This window comes from Cibotium barometz, chromosome 38, assembly GCF_041138505.1.
Source record: "Cibotium barometz isolate CiBa-2024 chromosome 38, ASM4113850v1, whole genome shotgun sequence".
Classification (NCBI taxonomy): Eukaryota; Viridiplantae; Streptophyta; class Polypodiopsida; order Cyatheales; family Cibotiaceae; genus Cibotium; species Cibotium barometz.
The window spans coordinates 21,522,215-21,549,761 of NC_141083.1; the positions used below are offsets into that span (position 1 = coordinate 21,522,215).

General features: G+C 39.7%; 1 protein-coding gene across 1 annotated transcript in view; it reads right to left on the reverse strand.

Moving 5' to 3' along the window:
- The window catches only part of LOC147616469 (calcium-dependent mitochondrial ATP-magnesium/phosphate carrier protein 2-like), an 81,466-nt gene extending 70,687 nt beyond the window's left edge, over window positions 1–10,779 (reverse strand). The window contains exons 1-2 of the mRNA XM_086777538.1: window positions 10,575–10,779; window positions 8,518–10,329 (exon numbers count right to left, since the gene is read on the reverse strand). Of these exons, the coding sequence (XP_086633664.1) occupies window positions 8,518–9,697 (1,180 nt within the window). The 5' untranslated portion in view covers window positions 9,698–10,329; window positions 10,575–10,779. The remainder of the gene's footprint in view (window positions 1–8,517; window positions 10,330–10,574) is intronic.
- Window positions 10,780–27,547: the final 16,768 nt, after the last annotated feature.

Genomic DNA, 27,547 nt, shown 5'->3' on the forward strand with positions numbered 1-27,547 from the left:
AAATTCTACTCGGGTGAAGTCACTTACCAAACATGGTAAAATATAACGACAATGAGGTAAGGGTTTCGTGGGCTAGAGATGCACGGCATATTCGATAGAACCAAACCAAGCTTCCCCATCAGCCTATGCTATAAAAGCATATTGTCTGCCAATGCTTGCTTTTCCCGTCTTTGCTCCTCCTCCCCTCCAAAGTGAGAAAGTGCCACAACAAATAAGTATTCTAGTTGTGACCACAACCACCGAACCAAGTGTCTCTCATTGTGAATGTCAATCTAGTGGCTATGCCTTGGTCATCCTCACCGAATCCCTAGAGGTAATCTGCCCTTTCTCATGATCAGAAAGATGATGTGAGAAAGTAAGGGATATAATCTTCACCATGGATAGAGTGAAAAGGGTTTCTTCTATTGCTATCACGTCAAATACTATACATGCTGATTCTGAAAATCACAAAACAGCAAGGGAAAAAATCCACATTTCACATGTGAAAATTTCAGAATTAATGCCACTGCTCCATGTACAAGAGGAGGTCGACTTTATTAAGTTGTCTCGACTCTTCCTTGCACTTCTATCCCACACTCAACAATAAAGAGCAGTGCTCTTTTGTTATGGTTTTTAGAGAAAAGAAAATCAATGATTTTTCCTTTTTTTTTTTTAACAAGTCTTTATTTAGTTGTGCACAAATTCAGCATGCCCTCATGCATGCGTAAGCCTGTCTGCCCACACAGCATTCTTTTCTACATGCCCTGCTTCTGATGCCCATGCCTACACACCCCCCCCCCTTCTTTCCCTACCGTTGGTCACCTTCAGCAGGTACACCCACCTCTGCTCACTGCTCTGTTGCACATTGCCATATGGCCAGCCTTGACCTCTGGCCCCCTGCTCCATCTACACCGCCTATGCACGCCATAAGCTACACAAGCACCTCTGCAGCCAGGTATGAGATAGAGGTTTTTTTTCTAGGGGTTTCAGCCTGTGTTTTTCCTAGGGTTTCAGATCTACACATCTCTCTTGTATAATTCTCCTACCTTTGAATCCATGTGTTTCCTAACATGACAGCAGAACCCTAAAAAGCATAAACTTTTTTTTGAGATGAGAACTTAGGCATGGCATAGAGAAATACCTTCAATGAGTATGCATCAAATCACAAAAGCGTAGAGAATACTGTTGGTCATGATCACTCCCGGCTAGTTCAAGTGTGAACACAGCTTACTCACGGGCATTTTTTCCCTATGTGACTGGACACTAGTTTTTTCCCCGTGTGAACACACTTATGTGTGTTGGGCACTTTGCCCTAGGCTACTTTATGTACTTTCATATTATTATTGAGTACATCTTTTCTAGCACTCTTGAGCTTCACCAGTTCTTCTCTCTCTTGCACTTGTGTGTGTGTGTGTGTGTGTCTGTGTGCAGGCTTCTTCCCCCATACCCAACATTGGTATCACAGCTTGAGCTTCAACCTATTGCACACATCTTGCATTAGGGTTTTGCTACATTAGGGTTAGGGTTCCCACCTACTTTGCCTTGTTTAGGGTTAGGGTTTCGCCCTCAGCCGCCCTGTTGCCGCCTCTGCAATAGCGCTCAGATCCGCCTTCAGGCCGCCGTTCACCGCCATAAACGCCGTTCACCACCAGATCCGCCGCCGCCGTTCACCGCCAGATCCGCCGCCACCGTTCACCGCCAGAAACGCGTTCACCACAAGTCGCCGCCTTTAGATCTGTGACCGTACGCATCGCCTTTGCATCGTACACCTTCAGATCTGCTCTGCGCCGATTGTACCTGCATCATACGCCGCCTGTCGCCCTGCATCGTACACCGCCCCAGATCTGGTGACACCCTGACTTGTACTTCCTGTGCTGTGCGCCGCCCTTCTCCTCGAACTTTGTGCCAACAGTAACTAGTAACCAATTTGCTATCTTTTTTAATTTCTTTTAAAAATTTCAGAAATTGCTCAAAATATTAGCAACTTGGCTGCATTAATTTTGGGGCTTTTCATAATTGAGCTCAAAATTGCAAAATTGACATACATTGGCACTAATTTTGCCTGGTTCGGTGCGTAATTGCACTAGAAATTTGGGGATTTTGCAAAAATTGACACCATTTGCACGTCCTTTATAGACATTTGCAGGCATTTTGGGTGTTACAGGCAAATTCAGTTGACATTGGGGCATTTCCCCCAAATTTTTGGGTGTTACAGCATTACTGCAACATTACTACTTGTTTGTACACACTTGTGAACACCATGTCTGGGAACACTGGTGATTTATTATGCCAGGCCCATTGCTCCTGCATGAGCAGCAAGTACTTTAGGAAGGTTATGATGTATCTTCAGGTGGTGCTACATCTTCTGCACCTTTGCCACCCACTCCAGAACAGCTCAGATGGGATGCCAAGGATGCTCAGGCACGTGCTTTGATTGCCCTTTCATGCAGAAGGCAGGTTATACCGCACATTCGTTCATGCACTTCTTCTAAGGGTGCATGGGATGTACTTGCTTCTTTGTATCAGGTTCGCAATGAGGCTCGTGTTGCCTATCTTCGCAAGAAGATTGAGTCTAAGCATATGGATGAGGATGATTCAATGGACAAGTTCCTTACCCGCATCAAGGATTTGCGAGAGTAGCTCATCAACATTGATGAGGTCATTCCAGATGGTTCACTTGTATCTATAGTGCTTCAGGGTTTGCCAGAATCCTATCAGGGTTTTGCTACTACTCTTCAGGGTTTGCCAGAATCCTATCAGGGTTTTGCTACTACTCTTCAGCTGGAGATTGGTACTTTGACGATGGTGCTTCTAAGCACATCACTTCTTGCAGAGATCTATTTGCCAATTTGCAGGATTCACCTCCAGGTGGCATAGTTATGTGTGCCAATGATACCTCTTACTCCATTAAAGGCATTGGCAATGTGGAGCTAACAGCATGTAATGGGGATAGCTTTGATCTTTGTGACACTTTATATGTACCAGGCATTAAGAAGAATCTCATTTCTGTTTCAGCCCTTGCATTATCTGGGTTTAAGGTTCAGTTTTCTGACCATTGTTGCTCAGTGTATGATGACAGCACAGATTCAGCTTCTCTTATGCTTTATGGGACATTATGCAGTGGCTTGTATAAGCTTGATATGTATGACAGGAGTACTTGTTCTCATGATGCTATGCTTGCATCCACCTCCCGTGTGTTGAGTGACACTGAGTTATGGCATGGTCAGTTTGGTCACTTGAACTTCCCATCTCTTGTACGCTTTGCAGAAGCAAGGTATGGTGCATGAGCTTCCTCCTATGCAGGTTCCCTTCAAGCATGTATGTGAGGGATGCATCCTTGGAAAGATGCACAGGAATTCCTTTCCTTAAGATGGCGCTATGAGGGTTGTCCGACCATTACAGCTTGTTCATAGTGATCTTTGTGGCCCCATGAGGGCTCCATCTTTTGGAGGACACTTGTACTTCATCACGCCCACTGATGACTACACTCGGTTTTGTTGGGTGTATGGTTTAAAAATGAAGTCAGGTGCCTTTGCAGCTTTCAGAGACTTCCGTCCCATGGCTGAAAATGCTTGTGGACACAAGCTTGTCACATTGTGTCCAAATCGAGGGGGGGAATATTTGTCAAATGAGTTCACAGCTTACATGCAGTTACATGGTATTTCTCATCAATGTACTACCCCCATACTCCTCAGCAAAATGGAGTTGCAAAGAGACGTAATCGTACACTTATGGAGATGGCACGTTGCATGCTCAAAAGCAAGGATCTGCCCAGCAAGTTTTGGCTTGAGGCGGTTATGTGTGCCAATTATGTGCTTAACCGTTGCCCCATTAAAGCCTTGAAATCTATGACTGCCTATGAGGCATGGAATGGCAGGATTCCAGTGGTGACTCATATGAGAGCCTTTGGGTGTTTGGCATATATGCATGTGCCCACACAACAAAGACATAAGCTTGATGCAAAGGCCATCAAATGCATTTTCATTGGTTATAGTACTGAAAGTAAAGGATACAGACTCTATGTGTCTAATATAGGCAAGATCATTGTGTCAAGAGATGTTATCTTTGATGAATATGCATCTCAACCACTTGTCTCATGTACCAAACAGTCATCTATTGGGCCGGAAGATGTGTTTGATACTTTGTTGCCTTTATTCAATTCAAATGTGGACAATGTAGAGCCAATTTCAGCTCATTTACACCCACCTATGCCTGCTGAAAATCAGCAAAATCAGCAGCTGAACTTGCCCCAAATTGATCCTGATATGCCTCAGATTGATCAAGATACCTTGGGTGATGCATTGGCACAGGAAGATGCAGATACTAGGAAGTCAAAAACTGTTCCTAGATGGCTGGTTGACACTTTGTGTGATAGCAAACAGTCTACATTTATGCCAAGTCGTACACATGCTGCTTCTCGCCATGCATCTTTACATTATGTGGATACAGCTCTTGTTGCCACTGCTTGTAATGAGGAACCCATTTCTCATGTTGATGCATTGGAGGATAACCATTGGGTGGCAGCCATGCGTTCAGAGTTGGACTCCATTGACAAAAACGGGTTTTGTTCCTCCTTCCTTGGCAAAACCGATGTCCCTATTTTTGGGATCACAGTCCTGGACTGGAATTATGTCTCTACCATTCTCATCTCATAAAACTATGTTCCCATGGTTGTCTCTCGCGGGACATACATCCATCATAGCTAGCACACCTATATCTAGTTTTCTTCCTCTTTAGGGTCCGATAAATAAATCTATGGAAGCTTCATCTTCTAACTTGTGTAAAATATCACCTCATAGAGCTGAAGGGAAAGCAAAAATCTTGCACATGAAAAACTAGAAGTTGACCACATCGTGATTAACTCAAATTTTGGGTAGCCAAAGCAACATAGTATTAAATTGGGTATAGATATTGGGAACTTGGGAGTTATGTGACTTGCCCCCAGGCAAGCGTGCTATTGGCACAAAATGGGTTTTCAAACTTAAGCGTAAGCCTAATGGTTCAATTGATCGCCATAAGGCTCGCTTGGTCACCAAAGGGTATGCCCAACGTGAGGGCATTGACTATGAGGAGACCTTTGCTCCCACTTCACGTATGACTACCATACGTACTGTTATTGTATTGGCTGCCCACAAACAATGGCATGTACATCAGTTGGATGTCAAAATTGCTTTTTTGAATGGCGAATTGCAGGAGGAAGTTTATGTGTCTCAGCGTCCTGGCTTTGTTCAAAAAGGTGCAAAAAGTAAAGTGTGCTGTTTACATAAAGCACTATATGGTCTTAAACAAGCTCCTCGTGCTTGTATCACAAAATTCATGTACACTTGACTGCCAAAGGGTTTCAAAGTAGTTCAGCTGAGAGTACATTTTATGTACGCAATATTGGGAACAATGTTCTCATCCTTATTCTTTATGTGGATGACATGCTCGTCACTGCCCTGAAGAGGGTGATATTTCAGCTTTTAACGCTGATTTGCAGCATGCATTTGATGTCACAGACATGGGGCATTTACATTACTATTTGGGCATACAGTTTATACCTTGAAAGGGGGGTATCATGTTATCTCACTGCAAATATGTTGAGCAGCTCCTTGAGCGTTTTCACATGACAGATTGTAAACATGTTTCTACTCCTATGGAGCCAGGTCTAAAACTGTCACTTGAGCATGTTGGCGAGCCTTTTGATGTTGCCACCTATCAGCAAGCTGTGGGATGCCTTATCTATTTATGCTCTACTCGTTTGGACATACAGTATGCTGTTTCTCAGTTGGGCAGATTCATGCATTGTCCGAGCACTATGCATTGGCAAGCGCGTGTCTTTCGCTATCTTAAAGGCACTGCAAACTTTGCCTTGTTTTATGGCAGTTCTTCTACACTATGCTTGCTTGCATTTACAGACAGTGATTGGGCAGGTTGCTATGACACGCAAGTGTCAACCAGTGGTAACTATTTTCTTCTTGGTGACTCATGCATCTCATGGCTCAGTAAGAAGCAGCCTACAATGGCCACTTCTAGTTGTGAAGCTGAATACAGGGCAGCCTTTACAGCTACTGTGGAATGTGTTTGGCTACGACGCCTTCTAGCCGATCTTGGTGTTGGACAGCAATCCCCTACCACCATTTACACTGACAGTCAGAGGGCTTTGGCAGTTGCACGAAACCCAGTATTTCATGCCTGCACAAAGCATATTGAGGTTCACTATCATTATGTCAGGGAAAGGCTCCATGCAGGAGAGATTGACTTGGCTTATGTGTCTACACATGCCAATATAGCAGATGGGTTTACAAAGCCTCTTTCGAGGGAAAAGTTTGAAGCTTTCCGCAAAGCTTTGAGCTTACAGCCTCTTCCAGGGTAGTCTGCTACACCCTATCCCCATTCACACCATTCACTTGAGGGGGGTTTGTTGGTCATGATCACTCCCGGCTAGTTCAGGTATGAACACAGCTTACTCATGGGCATTTTTTCCCTGTGACTGGAAACAGGTTTTTTCCCCGTGTGAACACACTTATATGTGTTGGGCACTTTGCCCTAGGCTACTTTATGTACTCACATTGTACTTTCATATTATTATTGAGTACATCTTTTCCAGCACTCTTTGGCTTCACCAGTTCTTCTCTCTTGCACTTGTGTGTGTGTGTGTGTGTCTCTGTGCAGGCTTCTTCCCCCACACCCAACAAATACCTCGTTCTTGCGAATCCATGAAAAGCAAAACAAAAAAGCTTACTGAGACCACCTCCCGTGCATCGCGATACCTTCCGCGTTTAGGGCACTCCGATATCAAGTGTAACAACCCCATAGATCTCCTAAACACAAAACACACCCCTAAGAGGGGTGCATGCTAGCTCCCCTGCAGATGCAGTTGGTAGGATCACCAGGCTGTTAGGCACTGATTTGTGGGAGTCAAAGTTTGGCCCCTTGGCTTGGGGGAGGTTCGAAGCATAGACTTGAGCCAACGTCCGAGCACTAGGCACTATGGCGCCGAAGTAACCCACGCGACACTCCCAAGAAAAGCTGGAATGACCTTTGACAAGTTGGTACTTGTACCCAAAACCAACACGAGTGGGTAGGTAGAACCTACGGTTGGGCTCGTAGAGCCTCTAGGCAAGCCTATTTGAGCTCTGCCACAACTATGGCTGGAGTCTTGGTCAAGACTTAGACTAAAAGTGCGGCTACATCAATAATAACCAATGTTTCACTTCTATAGTGTCCATTGTTGTTATAAATAGCCAAACTATTTTAATAGCCAAGACACATGGATTTATTAGTAATAACCTTATTCACCCATAATAGTCTGCTTTCTCCTATCCCAGGGCTCCCTAACCCTACCAAATTAGGCCACTAATCCCAAGGATTAGTACCAAGTACATAACATCCCCCCCTCTTCAAATGCCCATCTTACCTATGAGATTCAAGGGAGATTTTATTGTCTCTTCCAAGATGGATTTGGCCTCTCTCCTTGGTTATGCATTATAAGGACCAGAGATGCATGGGTCTATACCTACTGGAGCTTTGCCACCACAAGGAGACCATAACCAGACAGCACCTAGAGAGTCACAGTCAACAGATCCCTCTCGGACATCCATTACACACTTCTTCAGACTGCATTCGCCCATGCCAAAGAGTACCATCCAGGCTTACAGGGTCTGAGGGATCATACAATCAGGTCAAACTATACCCCACATGCTTGTGGGACACTTTGGCCACATGTACCCGCTACCACAACCTAATTCATGGAGCAGGATGCTACTATCATTGGATGAGGAGTTTGCCATCTTGCACCGGGATTTTCAGTACTGCATGTACATGGGAGGCTTGCATCTTCTTTTCATTTTCAGTACTTTTGTTTCCATGTTCACAATCTACACATGGAACTTTTGTAACACCTGTTGATCTCATAGGTCCATTGGGGTCTTTTCTAGACATTAATAAAATCTCTCTCTCTCTCTCTCTCTCTCTCTCTCTCTCTCTCTCTCTCTCCTAGCTTGTACCTTCCTTTCACATGCGACCTTTTCAGCCCCCTCAAGATGCTCCTTCTATTTCTTATTCAAATTGACAGTTTCATATAACTTTGGCTTGTGCTTATCTATAGTTACCTTCGGTAAATGATTGAATGCACAAGGCTCTCACAAAACCAGTCAACTTAAGCTGCTTTTGTGATTAAAACCCTCAGTACAAGTCCACCACAACTGCGTCCCAACCACCAACTCATTCTAATACAAGCAAAGATCCAAAAAAATACTGTTTTATAAAGATGAGTGGAAAACACTGGCTGGAAACACAATTCACTTGTGCAAGAGTGGAAGGAAAGAAGCAGATGTTATGGATGGAATGACAGAACATGCAATCCCTGTACATGAACTTCATTTGAGGACCTGCTAACATTGACATTTTGGCTTCATGCAAAGCAGAGAACTCCCTCTACATCAAAGGCTTGAAAACAACACACACACGCATGGACGCATTAATTTGTCCTAGTGCTTCAAGTATTAATACAAAATCTCTTGAGTTTTGCAGTTTAGACGATGCTTTATGACTCACCTTCTGCTTCTGTATACCTGAAGAAGTCCTGCACAGAGAAGAGCTTCTTCTTATCTGGGAAGTCTTGAGATGTCTTTCCCAACTGTGGAACAAGTTCCATAAGCTCTGTCAATGAGACCGTCAACAGTGTAGAGCGTAGCCTCTCAATATTTGGCATTGACATTCTAAAAAGCCCTGCTGTGAAAGAATGAGGAGTTTCCTCCTGTTCGTTTGTTGGCAGACTGCTTTGGTTATGGCTTGCAGGCCTAATAGACGGAACAATTGTATTGATATCACCTCCGACTTTTGCAAACCCTAAAGATGCCGACTTAAGACACTTTGAACGCTTCATTTTGTTGTCTATATCCTGCTTGTGAAAGAAACTGCCTACTTGATAGTTCTCAATCGTCACACTGATGCAAAGGTTTTCATTCAAGTAGCCCATCATCCTCTGTCTTGAGTCATTAATAGTGCAGATCAAGTTGTCGTTCCATGGCATCACCTGTCCGGCATGCTTGGAAATGATTGAGCCTGCAAAAAGGCAATGCTCCATCATTGTTTGAAAAAGAGATGCTGCAGTTGAGGAAGGCTTTTGCATTTCATATGAATCTTCAGTGTTTGCAAAGCACACAGGATCCGTAGCTTTCCCGCTGGCGCAATCTGGTTTGAACACAAGGCAGCAAATAGGGACGATGCTTGACAAACCCTGCATTGAAAGCCTGGATAAGTGTGTCTGTGATCCTGCTTTAGAAATAAAGCCCTTGTGCGCCTTTTTGCCTCCCAGATCATCATAATCATTACAAAAATGGATAAAGCCGCTTCGAAGTCGTAGATTTGAAAGACCTTCAAAACAAAGAGCTAAATGGTGGCTGTGAGGCAGGTTATTCGGAGTCCCATCTGGTGGTAAAACCTGGCATGGATGACTTCTTTTGTACATAGCTTGCCTGCTATCCTCTAATGCACCTTGACATATGGTACTATCCTCCCCGGCACTGACTGATGCCAGAACAGAATCTGTTGGTGCCATTCTGAGATTAGAGTGATAATCCATGAATGTTCTCCCCAATGAGGAGGAAACCGCAGGCAGTATGAAGTCTTTCGCTGAGTGCAATGATGACATCAGAATCCCCAAAGGTGCCTCCTTGGGGCAAGGATGAGCCTTCTCCCCTTTTGAAGAAAGGCAGCGCATTTCAATACCCATGCTGTGAGGTCCAGGTGGTTGTCTTTCTCACAGGACTAAGTGAATCTTCAAGGGCATAACTACAGATGAATGGTGTGGTGCAATCAATGTGGCATTTTCTGGTGACACCTGATAAATTATCGACCATATGGCCGCTTCAATCGGCAGCACAAAAGAGCTCTGCCTACAGATCTGCCAAACGTAAGAAAACTCATGAAAGAATAAATTCAATAATCCGTCACAGCCTTGTGATGAACGGTATCAGCACTACACTACCGCTATTCACCATTAGCTCCAGCTTCAGTTGTGGAAGCAGCAGTTGTATGAGATATGATCATGTGGTATTAGCGAGCATCCATCATTCCGTCTTTGAAAATGCGTTCATGTGTCATTGACGTGCCCTAATTAAGCTCATTGCCACACATTGATGTGCCCTAATCATCCCATTGCCACACATTGACGTGTTCATTAATGTGCCTTACTCAAGCAGCCACATATTGATGTGTCTTAATCATGCTCATGATTACAGATTAATCTGCCTTGATAGTCATACATAAGACCATATCACCGGATTTGCACTTGATCACACAGTTTTGATCCCGTTTTGATGCTCTGAAACTAAGCTTTAATCCACATTTCCTTCTCGTTGGGCTCTGGGACCAGAAATGAAAACAGTTTTAATACACTTTTGCCTTCGAAAACCCTACCTGTGCAGCGGTAATCTAGACCTTTACAGGACCGGGAGTTCTGAAAAGCACTCTGAAACCCTGATTTGATGTGCTGAACTAGCCATTAAGGTTGGTTTGGCTTAATCAGAAATTTGTGTTTAAGTTAATCGCGATTAAGAGCTAAACAGGATCCCACAGATCTTAATAAGGAGAGAAAGCAGAAAGTCTACCTCATAAATGAAATGGGGCTCGCCATATCCTTCCTTCAAGAGAGGCCAAACAGGATAAACTCGGAACTTCTTTTTTTTGTTTGTCACGCGTGTGCATGTGTCTTAAGAGACAGCCTAAGAGATGCCGAACTGCCAACACAGGATAAGCTCTAATTTAAAGCCTCCTTTTTGAAAGACTCGGGGTCACACGTGCGCATGTGAGTGGTCAGTAATGTGGCCCGTGGGGGGGGGGGGGGGGGGGGGGGGCACAATGCCCTCGCCTGCCTGCCCAACCTGATGTGGCAAAGGGGGTTCACACATCAGCTGCCCGGGAGATCACAGCCCCTAAATGTGTAACGAACAATGCCTCTCATCAAAACCGTCATAGAAAACATTGCATACGTTGTTGTGTTTTTTAGGAGTTGTTTTGAGAGGTGGCTAAGATCACCTGGCTTGCAAAACCACATGGTTTAAGCATGATGTTTTCAGTATTCAACCTGCACATCAGACACCCGCCAGTAGGGTCTTCAACCAATCCTAGGGCTAGTTAAATCTACCACCACCACTTTTCCTTGTTGAGCCGGCATCCAAACCCTCTTTAAATGTACTACAAGTCTACGTGCAAATTGCTTATATTGAGTTAAATGTACTACAAGTCTACGTGCAAATTGCTTATATTAAGTTAAAGACCTCATTGTAGATCAAACCATTACAAGCTATACCTTTATAGTATATTGACTTAAGAGCTCAATTTGGAACTAAACACAAGTCTTCTTGATGGACTTTTATGATCAGGTTTGAATGAACTCATTAAGTGGTTGATATTCTCACATTTTCATTGGAAAGGGTGGGCAAATTACCTTCACAATTTAGAGACTCAAAATTTATATAAGCAATCTATCTAATCCGTAACAATTGGAAATCTTTTCTTGTTGCATGTGTAAATTTTATTGTCATTGCCAATATAATTAGTCTCTCCATAGCTACTTGTGTTGAATATCAATGCTCCACCCTCGTATTGTATTGTCAAGGCACCGGGTAGCTCATGTTTGTATGGCCCGCTTTATGAGGAGTAACCATGGTTGAGCAGCACGAGTGCCCCAACATCCCCATATTCACACAAGAAGGTGGTATAAGGCCACAAACGGCTCGGATTGAATTTGCGTTGCCAAACAGGCTACATGCTTAACTGGATAATTATCTCATAACAATCCACACATGGAGTAGGTAGACTTTACTCTTGGACACCTTGTCCTGACATTTTATGAGGCTTGAGCAATACCCAAGATGAGCTTGGATGGCCGTGGGAGGTAGGAACATTTTTATGAGTTGAGTCTACATGGCGGATGATGGCACATACTATGATTGTGGACTTGTGCGGTCATGTCATGGCCGCCCCACATATACAAACAAGCATATAAAGATACCTTCTCCCAATAGTTCACTCTGAGTTTACTCCATAGCTTCTACTAGCATACAGCCTCCGTTTTAGCAGTTCTAGATCAGCCACCATCAAATCTCCCTTCATAGGAGCACACGGGTGTGGCTCTTTGCCATCTATTGTATCACTTCAGTAATATAGTATTCTTCTCTATCTATGTTGTGCAATTTGAGTTTCAAAGTTTTATGATGTGAAAGATCCTACTTCTTATGAGTGTTCTCTTGTATATACATTGCACGACGTTGTGTCTTACATGGTATCAGAGCTCCAGCTCGGTACAAAACTTCTTATTGTTATCTTAGCAATCCCTTAAAGAAATGGTAGCTTCCACAAGACACCGCCCATTTTGTGCTAATGGAAAGCTTAACATTATCAATTATCCTCTCTAGAAGTTCAAGCCTAAGGCTATTATTTCCTCCAATGAGCTTTGAGATGCCCATCATTGGTGTTGGTATTCACCTGTCACACCAACAAGGGATGTAGATGGTAATCGTGCTGCCAACCTTGTCCAAGCTTGGAGATGAAGGGATTTTGATGCTCTCTACACCATCGTCTCACTAACATGGAAGATAGTGTATTGAACATGGTTAAGCATGTCTCCATACTGCAAAAGCATGGGCCTTCTTGCAAAGCCAATGTGAGACCACAAATTCCTCAAGGATTCGGAATCTCAAAAATTAGTTTCACCAAGAGAATCTGAATGAAGGTGAAATGGTGGAGGTGTTTCTCACCAGAATCAAAGATATTCGTGACCAGATAAATGGTTGTAATTAGCATGAGTGTGCTCTCCTTGGATCTTGCTCATAGTTGTCTGAGGGTAGTATGATAGTTTTGTTACATCTTTGAATGTAAGTGTCATGCCTACTCCTGAGTACATCTCATTACTTCGGGATGAGGAGATGTGGATGCAGAGTCGCAATGGTGGTGACCATGCTTTCTTTGCTAACACAAAATCAAAAGAAAAAGGTTAAATCCATTTACTATGTAAAATAAGAAAGGGCACATAGCCAGAGATTGTAGGAAAAAGTACGCAAATGCAAATAATGGCACTCTAAAGACCAAGGAAGAATCCGATCATGTTGCAGAAATAGAACTGTCTATTGCCATTAAAGAAGTGTTCCGTGAAATAGCACATGTTGCAGCACATGATGATCCTTGGATCATCGAGGACAGAGGAGCTTGTAGGCACATAACCACATCGCAAGGATTGGTATTCCTCCCTAAAGCTTGCAGAGATGACATCGTGGTGGTAGTGGACAACGATGCAAAGTGCCCAATAAAAGGTTAAGGTACTACTTCGCTTATGTCTAAAGAAGGTTGTACAAAAAGTCTTTTAAATTATCTTTAGGTTCTAGATCTGAAGAGAAACCTCCTTTTTGTCTCTGACATCACGGATCATGACTTGCACGTTCACTTTACAAGAATGGTATTACAGCTATATATTTTATCATATTTTTTATAAATTAATAATCGTAGAAAAATATACTTAATTTAATTTGTGCAAGATTCAGCTTAATGGAATGTGCGAATTTGCATAAGATTATTATATGTGCAAATATGTACAAAGTTATTTTATTTAACAAGTCCCATTAGTAATTATATTTGGGCAAAGATTTTTATATGTACAAACCTTAGGGATTTTGATATGGTTAAAAAATTTTATATGTACAAACCTTAGGGATTTTGATATTTGGGCAAAGATTTTTAAATGTACAAACCTTAGGGATTTTGATATGTAAAGTAATACCCCAAAAAGTGGGAAAAGCAAGCCCAATTTGTACGCACATCTATTATTAGCTCCTTGGGCTATTTTTATGAATACAATTCTATAAATACTCATGTCGTGGAAGTGAAGCTACACGGCATGGGGGGGGGAGATTGCACCCAATCTTGTCTTGATGGTGATATTATTATATTTCTCTTGCCTTAAGTTATGTTATATTATTTAGTTTTCAATTTAATTCAAGTCTTTGTTTCAATTTTGATGTAATTTGTGAATTTTAAATTATCTCTTCAAGAAGTACAAAAGGGTCCCATGACAGTGATATCAAAGCTTTAGTTTAAATTAATCTTCTTGAAGTTGGTCAAAGACTTGTGGACAAAGAGGTAAAAGAGACAAAGGCACATATGATTTTGGTAAAAAAATTTAATTTAAATTTGAAGAAGAATACGTTTATGTTTATGTATGGTTGAAAGAAGGCTTGTCTCTAAGCATTGGACAACAAATCCCCATCAATCTATTGCCCAAAGGGTAAAGCAAGGTGGAAAACCATTAGTGGGTTTACAAAAACCACAAAATCACCTTTAATCTCACTAATCCTCTTCATAATCCGTCTGTACCAATCAAATCACGAAAGGGGAAGAGCATAGAGGGCCATAGCAAGATTGCTGAACCAATGGAGATGTCTGATTTCTATAATGGACGGATCTAGGAGTTTCTCAAATCAATTTATGGTTTAAAAATCAAATCGTTTTCTCAAAGTCATAATTGGATTAATTGGAGATTAATTAGGAGTAAATATTAATCCTCTCCCTCAAAAATTCAAGGTAAGGGTGGCCTAGTTGATCTCCTTCCCAGCGAAATTGCATCGGTCGTCCTCTAGCACTGAGCAGCAAGCGGGTTCTAATAGTGAAGCTACGTTTTTTTTAAAGCTTTGTTTAACGGCTTAATAATCAAGCTTTTATATATATATATATATATATATATATATATATATATATGACTCCTCCTATCGATGACAAGGCGCATGGCCAGATTTTTTTAAATTTATATACAGCACTGCGCGTTGTTCAAGTCCTTAGAGGCTTGTTTAAATTTTGGGCTAATAAAATTAAAGCTAATATATACATACATACATACATACATACATACATATATATATATATATATATAGGAGGGCCCCATGTCTCTTACATGCTAGCTGCCTATAATCTTTAATGGTTTTACCTTGAAACTAAAATTAAAGCTTTTAATAGCTTTAATCACCCTTCTAAAAAGCTTAGATAAAGCCCCATAATTTAAAGCCTTATAATTTAAGATTTCTTTTTTCTTTTTCCTTGGAGCCCAAGCCATAGACTTTTAGTGAACGTCTAAAGTCGTAAAAAAAAACCTTTTATTTTTCAGCTTTATAAAAAGAAGCTTAATATTAAAGCCCCAAATCTAAAAGCTTCTCTAAGCTTTAAAAATCTTATCTAGAGATCTCAAGGAAGAACAAGGATTTATATAAAGAGAATTTTATTTAAAAAAAGCTAATGAAAGCTTATAAGTTTTTTTTGAAAAGGGAGGGGGATGGTTTACCAAAGCTTTGAATAAAGCTTTGAATTAAAGCTCTAAAAGCTTTTGACTTTAAAGCTTTTATTTGTTTAAATAGGCTGATGTTATTATAGGCCTTATGATCATTTCACCCCCTAGTTTATAGACTTGAGATTGTGCATTTATGTGTGCTGTAAAGCATGATGTCTACCATTGCCTTTTGGAGATTAAATTAAGGATTTCAAGGACTACAAACAACATAAAACTTTCAAAAGTTTTGTCAAGGTTTTCTTTTGACATATTTCATCAAGGGTTATTAATTATCACAAGTCAACCATGAGGACAACAACTTCTCTTCGACATACAAGCTTTGAACTTTTACGAATTACGGATGAAAGCTCTACACCCTCTAAATTTTATAGATTAACAATTGAAGTTTAATATTATGCTATAAACTGAAACTAATGTGCAAAATTGGTATATACAAAATCTCTGATGATTTGCCAATTAAGTATTCACCTTGTGTAATTTGATTACTTGTATAAAATAAAAATTTTACTTGTCAGTTCGTTTTCTTCTAATTGATAGTTTGCAGTCCAACCCAAGTAAGTTTTCCCATTTTCTATAATTTTAATCATCAACAAATTAAAATGTCACATATGCTTGTAATATTTATGTCCTTTTAATGATGTATTTTGTAGCAAAGCTATCCGCTTGCAAGTAAGTTGTTATCCTCTATAATTTATTAAATAATTCCTCCAATATTTTTATGTAAGTTTTATCTTTCAGACAATAATTCGAACACCTTCCAAGTAAGTTTCTCATTTCTACCCTTACAAAAGTGAACCATGCTTAAATATTTGTGCTTAGAATTTCAAACCATATTACTTTTAAGTTTTATTTCTTATAAGGTCATAACTTACTATAACCCTAGTTAGGTTTGGAAGAATAATTATATTTCGATCCATTCGTATTGCTTTCTCATTTTTCTCAATGTAGAACATCATTACAATCAAAAGGTACGATTCTCTTACCCTTAATTCAACCTTATGATTGCTAAATTCATATTTATTATTCAAGTTTATTTCAACTTCAAATGAAAATCAAGCCTTCATCATCTAAACTTGTTCACTTAATCAAGATTGTTAGAATCATTACTAGTCATTCATGTTTTATCAATTTTATCCACACTCTTCATTTAGAATCTCTCATCCTCTCAAACAACTTTTCAACTCAAGGTTAGTATTCCCTATCCTTATATCTATAACCAATTTAACTTTCATTCTTATGATGTTAAGCTTTTCATGAGATTCTGTTTAATAACTTAATATACCCTATCCATAAAAGTAATAACAACTCACGTCTCTTTGAGTATTAAAATTCTTTTGACAGATAATTTCAATGACACCAACGATGAAGGTATGGCTATATATACACTTTTTTTTACTTTTTCATAAATATTTCTATAATATTTTTCCAACATAAGAACCTAATTAATAAACCATAGATTCAACATTAAAATTAGTTCAAGTTTAGTAACTTAAATAAAATTTCTAGATAGAGAAAATTTGTGTCGGAATTTAAGTTTCGGAGGGAACTAGCCACTTCGCCTCAAATTTCTATTCTGAAAGAAGTGATGCATGGAATTAATCTGGTGGTATGGGACATTAGATTGGTTTCATATACTTACTCTAGACACATTTATGTCTTCTATCTTTTACCATCCTATGTGTGTATGTACAACGCACCTATGTGGTATGGGACACTTAAACTCGTCTTACATACATTCATTTGATTGGTTCATTGCATATGCATTGTGTGTAGATCTAGTCTTCCACACTAATCATGAAGTTGAAACCATGTGAATTATGCGACCCACTTACCTCCAATTCCCATCATTTCCCTAAGTAAAGGCACCAAATCTCATGTCTCATTAGCATCTAATGTAGCCATCTCTTCATCCATGGCATCTTCCCAATGCTTATGTCCAAGTACCTCCTCAAAATATGTGGGCTCTACCTATTGTATAGCTTTGACCATATATGCATAATGATGGGTTGTATATCTCAACATGTTTACTGTGGGTGGCGGATATCTGGCACTAGTAGACCTTGCTACAGTTAGGTCACTACTAGGTGTTGTATATCTCAACATAATGATGGGTTGTATATCTCAACATGTTTACTGTGGGTGGCGGATATCTGGCACTAGTAGACCTGGCTACAGTTAGGTCACTACTAGGTGTTGTATATCTCAACATGTTTACTGTATATCTCAACATAATGATGGGTTGTATATCTCAACATGTTTACTGTGGGTGGCGGATATCTGGCACTAGTAGACCTGGCTACAGTTAGGTCACTACTAGGTGTTATTAACACTGCTTTGGCTCTCTATACACAAGGTGTAACAATAATCGAGATCCTAAACTCCTCATCAAGGCTCTGGTCTAAGTCACTATCTCCATCAACAAAGGGACGTGCTAAAACATCAAGCATTATAAAAGGTCATTTCACCTTTTCTTTTTCCTTGCATGATACATGTGAACATGTTGAACTTTTAGCATCTTTAGTACCACCACATAACACATCAAAATGCCAAACATTATGTCTTAAGTACCTCACCAAGTTCTTATAATAGACTCGTTTTTCTATTGGATTCTCTGACGACCTAACTAATATCTTATAATAGACTTGTTTATTGCCACTAGACTCTCCTAGTCCACTGAGTGTATGTGATTGTTACTCAGCATTTAAGCACCCATCTAATTCTTTACTTAAATCTACCTATAGAATCCTTCACTAGCTACTCAACTCATCAAGCATGGCATCTCTACTAGCTACTACCTAACTAATAACTTATAATAGACTTGTTTGTTGTGCTACTGTACTCCCTTGGTCCACTGAGTGTATGTGATTGTTGCTCATCAGCATTTAAGGCAACCATCTAATTCTTTACTTAAAGCTACTATAGAATCCTTCACTAGCTACCTCATCTCATCAAACATGACATCTCTACTCACTCACACCTCATGTAGTGGAGTTATCACATCTATAACCTTTCTACTTAATGGAATAACCAATGAATATACATTTTTTTGCCTTGGGATCCAACTTACTTTCTCACCTCATCTAGTACATGTACATAAGCAATGCATCAAACACTTTCAAGTGTGCCAAATCTAGTTTTCTACTAGTAAACTTTTGTTTAGGCATATGACATGAACTAATGGAGTAGGGATCATGTTTATGATATAAGTAACAATTGCTATAGCTTCAGCCTAAAAATAACGAGGCATCCCTTTCTCGTCCCCCAACGCACGGGAAACTTATACAATATGCATGTTTTTCCTTTCTACAATCCCATTTTAATGCAGCTTGTACCTGCATGTAAACTACCTCGCTTTATCCCATGCTTTCTCAAATAGTTCACATAATTCATTGTGGAACATTTTATGTGCAATGCCTTTGTCTTTCTCTACCATAGCTTTGAAGCTCTAAAAGTGAGTAAACACTTCATTTTTCTCTTCACATGAAATACACTCCCACTTTCCTAGTGTGGTCATTAAAGATACACAGTAATGGCATCCTTTGATTGATGTCATCTTTGTTGGTTCCCAAACATCAAGATGCACCACATCAAAAGGTCTTTAACTTACATGCTTATCACGAGGAAACATATGCTTAGCCTCAGCGTATCCAATTGGCATGCTTAAGTACTGTATGCATTCCATCCACTCTGAACTTTAGCAAACCTATAATAATACTTTGGGCTTGTATATTCTTTAGCCGTTGAATATATATTATCCAATGAAGTTATGCTAATATTAATGTTTACAATTACACATGTTATCTAATGTCTTTTTTAGCAAACCTATAACAATACTTTGGGCCTGCATATTCTTTTGTCGTTGAATATTGACATATCTCAATGTAGTTTTATGCCAAATATCAATGTCTACAATCACACTTCTATCATGTGTAAACATTCTGCCAACTATGTTTCCCTTTATAACCGAGTGGCACTAATTATTGAAATCTTCCACATAACATCCAAAAGGATTAAACCTTACATTTAGCCTTTCTCAATCATTTTCCCAACAGAAACTAGGCTCTTTGTTATGCTAGACATATGAAGCACATTAGCAAGATACTTCATTTTGCCATCCTACATAGACAAAGAGACTTTTCTAAAATATACAATAGGGCATGTTGTATCATCACCTGTTTCTACATAACCTAGTTTTTCTAAATTCCTAAATTCTATAGATCCCTTAACATGGTTGGTCACGTGATTAGAGGTGCCCAAATAAATATTATATACATCTCCGAAATTTAGTTCATCTGTAGCATAAAAATAAGCATATACTCCATCATAAAATATTTATCACTTCTATCTTCAACATGCTTATTTTGACAATGCATAGTTCCCTTACTACAACTTCCCACTTTTTATGTCATTGTGCTTTTCATAGCAGTCTTTTACTACATGTCCTAGTGTGCCATAGTCATAACACTTTATATTATTTTCACTTCAATTTCTTTGTCATCCATCTTGGTCTCTCTATCTCTCCCTACCTCTAAAGTGGCCTCTTCCACCTGTTTATAATTGGAATACTATTGTTGATGTCCATGATTCTTGGTTCTATATCGGCCTGCACATGAGTCTCTAGATAAAGATCTACCTCTACCTTTACCTATGTTTATATAGAAGGCATGCTCCTAAATATATTACTAAAGGATTCCTAAAATTTATCTCCCTGATAAGAAGGGCTATAAGGTTCTAAAATTTTAAAAAGTTTTCTCGAGTTTGGATAGATGTATGACTAATCATAGTCTTTTTCAAGCACTATTCAAAGTGATCAACACCAAGTCGTTATCATGAATCGATGCTTCAATAGAGGTGAGTTCTACAAGCCCTTTATTAATCTTCAATGTGAGTAATTATTAATACCTAGATTACTCCTTTTGCATATTATGCAGCTCTTGCTTTAACTGCATCTTTGTAACCTTCCTTCGTAATTCTGCTATACAGCTTTACCAAGGTATCCCATGCATCTTTAGGCATTGCATCATGTATATGTCCGATCATAGAATTGGACACACTAATAGAATACATTAGCTTGATAGCCATGCATTAAAGGCATGTACCTATTGTGGAGTGCAATTTTCTTTCGGAGCTTAGACTCCTTCTTGTCACCTGATAAACGCCCAATATCCTTTACCTATGAGGAAGTTTAACATGTAACTTCCATGCTTGGAAGTTGTTCCTTTCTAGCTTCTCGATCTCACAATTTGGGATAGATTGTTAGGCATTATTACCCTCACATGCACCAAATATCATATTATGTAGTCCAAATAAAACCTTTTTGCACTCATAGAAATCCTACAATCTCCAATAATGTCTAATAAATACATGTATAATTATCGATACTATAAACATGTTATGCAACCACTTTATGTGGACCAATCACATCAATAATATACATATACCATATATGTGTAGAACCCAATATCTCTACAAACACTTCAAATCAACTGCTATACACAATAGTCTATGTGAAACAGGAATAAAAACATTGCATAACTATAAATTATCATTGTCGGCATTGCTCTAGCATGTCTATGAAAACCTTGCAAGCGAAAATGATGTAGGAAATGACTACAGATGGGTAAAATAACGAAGAGGGCTCTCCAAGATATGATAGTATACACTACACTTTTGCTTCATCAAAGAGGGCTCTCCAAGATATGATAGTATACACTACACTTTGCTTCATCAAAGAGGGCTCTCCAAGATATGGCAATGCCCTCCTACTATTTGCTTACTACCATTTTCCTTAATTGGCAACTACTCAACTACTTGTATAGTTATTAATCAAAGGGAAAGGATGGAGTTACCCTTAACTATGTACCGCTACCTTTACTTACCTCTTGATGTCTCTATCGAGAACATTCTCTTAAAGTTTATAAAGTGGCCAACTACTTAATAGATCTATTTCTTGGAAAGTTTGAAATAAATCTATTTCCACATGAACTTCTTCTATTTACTTACCTCTTGATGTCTCTATTGAGAACATTCTCTTGAAGTGTATAAAGTGGCCAACTACTTAATAGATCTATTTCTTGGAAAGTTTGAAATAGATCTATTTCCACCTAAACTTCTTCTATTAGGCCCACCCTCGAGAATGTTGTCCTATTCAGTAGGCTACTGAATAGTTCCTATAGGTGTAGATTGAGAAAATTACTTGGCTAGTCTTATGTACGTCTATGTTTGGGTTGCTTAGCTTGGTATTCTCCATATTGGCCCATGGTTGTTCATTGCCTTTGGGGTTTGAGCTTCCCCTTCAGACTTCCTCAACTACTCTGAGCTAGTCTCTCCTCCTCCACTAGTATTATCATCATCATCTACATCCTCATCATCTTTTATCATATTACCATCATCTACATCCTCATCATCTACATAAGACCATCCTCATCATCATCTGAATCAAACTTGGTATCCCTCCTTGAAATCATCATTATCCTTCTTGTCATCATCTTCTGCTCCTTCCATGGACTTAGCCTTCTCTTGTTCCTCCTATTAGTTAATCATCCTCCTTGTCGTCATCTTCCTCTCCTTCCATGGATGCCTCCTCTGGGTTCTCTTTTGTTTCTAGGTCTAGGACTCCCTTAACACTTTGAATTTCAGTAGAATGATGTTATCGAGTTCTTTCCACGTCTTTTCCAAAAACCTTACTAGATCTTTTTGCATCTCTTCTGCCATTTCTTTTACTAAGCCCACATTGATTTGAAGTTTGTCTTCCAGTGTTATCTATAGTAGAGACTATTGACGGGTATGGTCGGGCATAGGAGTCTCCTTATATCTTAGCCATTTTTCAATGTCTTCACCACATGAATCTTGGCTAACTCCTCAAGCCTATGATTCTCAACTCTGTTTCTTCTATGGTCACTTCTAGTTCTTCCTCCTTAGCTTGTGTTTCACTTTTCACCTCTATCCTCTTCTTTGCCATTGCCTCATCGGTTGCTCAAGAAATATTCCATATCGTGAATTCCTTCTCTTTTATCCCTCTGAGATCTTAAAATGATCTCATGGTCAAACTGAATGTGAGCATCCTTGTCTTGGATTGAGGCTTAGTACAGATCTCATATGATATTGTAGTGTCTTAAGGCTCATTACATATTGATAGGGAGTTATGTATCTAGGTGAATTATTTTTCTACCCCAACTTTATTGTGTTTATTGGGTAGTTATCATTAGAAAGGCGCCAATAATTCCAAATTCTTTTCTAATGATGTACTCGGAAAGAGTTATTCCTTGATGTGGTCTCAGGAATATAGAGACAGATTTTAGTATGTAAAAGTCTGGGATAAGGCCATCTTATTCCTTTTATACAGGATGTTATTCATTTTTCCTAGACAGCATACTAGTAGGGAGTTTCAAATTGTTAAGGTATGTATGGGTGGTATCATGGTGGTATGGGACGCTAGCGATCCCTCACATATGTTATCTTATGGGATAATTTGGACTCAAGATTGTTGCTTTGCTAACATAACTTAGCATGTTGACCTCAACATTCAAAGACAATCTCATTTTCTGAATTCATTTAAAGTTCTTGTATGGACATTCTCTAGATAAACTTTTTTTATCTATAGCCTGCATATATTGATGAGTGTAATCTCGTCGGCATTTTCACTTGTTGAAATCTCTTTCTTTAGAGTTCAACGAGTTTATCTTGTTGTGTTCAGATTAAGGAAATTTGGATTTTTCCTTTGTTGGCATTTCTTTCTCTAGTTCCGTACTTTAGGTGATTTATACAGTCAACCTGATGGTTTACGGATGGATATATGTGACTCATCGAGACGTTGATGACTCTCTGGGTAACTTGGGACGCTTATAATTCCATGAGTAGATGTGGGGTACATCGGGCTGTCGATGGATACCTGGTTCCTGCTGTTATAATGCCATGTTTTTTTACTTTATTTCGAATGGTTTACAACGAGGAAATTACTTTGAGTATGAATTCCTATGATCATCCACAGTCTGATGGGCAAACATAGCGTATGAATCAGATTGTAGAGGATATGCTTCGTGCATATGTCTCTGGAAAAGCATCAAATTGGAAAAAATATATTCCAATCATGGAATTTGCCTATAACACTTTTAAATATACGGCTATTGGTTTTAGTCCGTTCATGCTTATGTATGGGTATCAACCCAGGGCACCTATTGATATCGGTCTTAAGGACATCGAGCTTGATGCATCGAGGGATTTCTTGCGTGATATGCAGGAAATGCGACCGAAGTTCGGGATTCTATCAAGAGTGCTCAGGATAGGGCACAGTTCTATGCTGATAGAGGACGCTCAATTTGGTCTTTTGAACCAGGAGCATCGGTTTATTTAAAAGTTCCTAAAGATTTTGAGACTTTACAAAAGGAAAATGCTCAAATTTATCTCCTAGATATTGTGGTCCATTTCGATTTATACATCGGATTGGCCCGCTTGGGTATGAATTTAAACTGACTCCACATGTTAGAGTTCATGCAGTCTTTCATATCAGTGGATTGAAAGGGAAACTGGGAGGTGAGGATAACACAGTTACCCTCAAGAACTTGTTGAAGTTGAAGAATTATCCTATGTTCCACATGAACCTGATAAGGTACTTGAATTCAGGGAAAGGAAACTTTTTAGTTGACTAATCCCTGAGGTTAAAATTAGGTGAAAAGATAGGAAAATCAAGGATTCGACTTGGGAGTCGGTTGAGATTGTTCAATGCAGTTCTCCTTCTTTTCATTGCAAGAGTGCAATGTTTTGAGAGAGGGGAAGTATGTTATATGAACATTATGTGTGCATACATTAGGAGGCTAACCCACATTAGGCTTGTGAGCATGGGAGCATGGGAACAAGCTCTAGTGGAGCATGGGTTAGGACTAACCTTAAGGGTTAAGGTTAGGGTCAGGCATCCAAGGGTCACACATGGAAAATGGAGAGTCAAGAGTCACTTGAGGGCCCTCCTATATAATGGGGGCATGGGGCACACTCAAGGGAGGCCAAGGCTATGTTATCTTGAGGCTTAGGATATGGTCTCTTGATGTTATCTTGAGGCTAGGTTATGTTCTGCTCTCTTGTGTAGAGGATCATAACTACTCACCTACCATTTCATACTATAGCTACATGCTATTGGATTGGAGTTATACCTCTTGATGGTATGGGACATCAAGGTAAAGGTATGATGTACTTCATTATAATTCATGTGTGCATCCCTTGGGCTCGGGGGTGGTTAGGTGGATGAGTTTATGCCAGATTTATGCATGTTTATGCATAACAATTATCTAGAGAGATCTTAGGGTTTTAACAGTTAAGTAGCTTACTAGGGACATTAGAATAGATAGAGTAAGTTGATTTTGAAAATTAAGAAGAGGATTCTTCTCGACCCTGACTTGTGCTAGGGGGTGGGTGGCTAGGCTTATGAGACTTAATAAATTCTTGTAAGTCTGGAATTCCTATGGCATTGATAGTGGGATATTCTATGTGGGTAGCATCAAAATTGTATTGTACATTTGTTAGCATGGCTTCTAACTTTGGCCCACCATGGTCTTCCCCCATCCAAAAATGTACATTGATGATTCTAAGTAATGAGGCTTAATGCAGGCTCTTGAGAGAGTAGTGCCAATATGGCTAGTACATGTAAATCCCGTGCATATATTACAAGTGCCGTGCATGTGCATGGGGCTAAAAGGAGCCTATGTAGAAGCTCCTTTCGATGAAAAATCCAACACATTATTATTTTTTACTCTTTTAATTATGCTTTCTTTGACTCTTTGTTTATGCAGCTTGTGTGCGACATCCCTAGACAAGGGTTTTATACCAAAATTGGGCTTATAAAGAATTTGAATGTGGTGAGACTTGCCAACCCGCATAGGTTCCAATTATACCACCAATCTCATAGAAAGATGTGATGAAGTGATGAAGGGGTTGTGAGAAAGCCATTGATCAGATCGGTGCATGATCTCAAAGGGATTCCAAAACCCAGTATTTGGCATGTTTTCAATCTATGGTTGTGGAAGTGTTTGACTATGCCATAAAGATCTATTTACTACTGGCAAAAGTTGGGACCTTCATTAAGATTGAAGACCAGCCACTCTCTTTGCTTGGACACCTCCTCAGGTATGAGGGTAATGAGAAATAACTGGCGTGTGGCAACTATAGCAGGGTCGGGGACCTTGGTGCAGTAGAGGTCATTAAAATTCATGATGCATAGTTGCATTTTTGTGGTGGTGATGAGGGGTGAGGGGCCATCGATGTAAGGAAGCTGTAGGGTCATCTCCGTGGTGGTTAGGGGTGAGGGGCCATCAATGTATGGAAGTTGTAGGGCCATCAATGTAAGGGGTAAGGGGTTGTAGGGTCACCTCCGTGGTGGTGGGGGTGAGGGGCTTTCAATGTATGGAAGTTGTGGGTTGGCCCTTTTCCTTCCATGCATAAGAACTTGTGCCATGACCACCTTCTTTTGAGATTGGCATATACTTGGTCTCAATGCACACTTCTCTATGTGTAACCATGTATTCTCGCCACATTTAGTGATCACACATATGATGATGCCACTTAGGTTGGACTCTCTATGACTAGGTAGTGCCTGTGATTAATAGATGGTGTGCCATGGGTGTGGTCGATCTTCTGTTAGCAAATAGGTGATCCATGTGTTGATTCACCAGCAAACAGATTTTGGCCATCACGTTAAAGGGTGTATCTAGGTGGTTATGGAAGTTTCCTTGAAATGTGAGGTCCCACACAGTGAGCGAGTATGTGAGCTGATATAAGTCCATAGACATGCAAGAACACCCCTTAGACCTTCCCATCATCTTTGATTCTTGCACCACTGTTTTGTATGCGTGTAGTGTGTATGGCAATATCTCATCCCATTGTTGGTGCATGTGGTCTATGTATATGGCTATCATTTGCTTGATAGTCTTGTTAAGCCTTTTAGTTAGCCCATTCGTCTAAGGGTGGTAGGGAGATGTGAAGGTCTACTCTATTCCCCCAAGAGCTTTGTGAGAGTATCTACAACACCTCTAATTTGAATTGAGTTCCTTGGTCAGATAAGATGGTTCTTGGACATGCATGTCTAAATACCACATTTTCTAACAAAAATCGTGCTATTGTATTTGTTGTGTAGTATGGTACCGCCTGTGCTCGCACCAATGGGATAGATATTCCGTCAGCACAATGATGTACCTATTCCTAGAGATGGTATGAGGGAAGGGTCAATTATATTCCATCCGACCATTTCAAATGGGGCTGAAACTGAAATCGGAGATAAGTGTCCCTTTCTGGAATTTGTGTTCTTAAATTGTTGGCAAGGAAAACATGCTTGGAGGTCCTTAGAGATTGTTGGGTGCATTCTAGGCCAATAATAGTACTATGATCTAATGTTATGTAGGACTTTATGGAAACCTAAATGGCCAAATAGAGGGTGTTGGTGAAAACATTCTCTATAATAATTAACTAAAGCTTGAGGTACATAGAATCTAGGGTTTTGACCTTTAGTGAGGAAGTAGTAAATTATCCTTAATAATTAATTTATTATGCAGTGAACATGGTTGTTGGCTTCTTATTTTGTTGAGAATATTATTAATTTGGAGGTCTTGGTTTTGAATTTGGGCTAAGGTTGATGGATCTGTGGGGATGTGATTTACCTCATCTATTGAAGTCCATTGAGTATTTTGTATGTCATGCTCCTGGGAAAGTCCATCCGTGACCTGATTTTGTATGCCTTTTCTATATTTAATGTTAAAAGAATATTCATGAGGTGCTAAGACCCATCTAAGCAATATGCCTAGGGGTGTGGGTTTTTTTCATCATCGGAACTATTGGTTGGTGTGGTGGTCGATTTCTATTGTCACCTATGTGCCATGGAGGTAGGGATGTAGCTTTGTAAAAGCCCAACTATTGCCACTAGTTCTTTCTCTATTGTCAATAATTCAATTCTACTTTGATGAGACTTTTGCTTATGATTTCCATCTATTGTTTTTATCCTGTCATAAAAGAACTGCCCGTAGCCCTATGTTGGAGGCATCTATTTGTATTAGAAATGGTTTATTAAAATCTGGGTACCCAAGCATTGTTGATTCATGAATTATGGTTTTCAGCTTTTTAAAACTTTGATGACACTGTTATGAGCATTTAAAGTTGACCCCTTTCTTGAGTAGTGATCTAAGTGGGTGGGCTACTGACGCCAAGTTAGGTACAAACTTTAATGAAAATGTCAGTAGTCCCAAAAAACTTTGAACTTTTTTGACTATT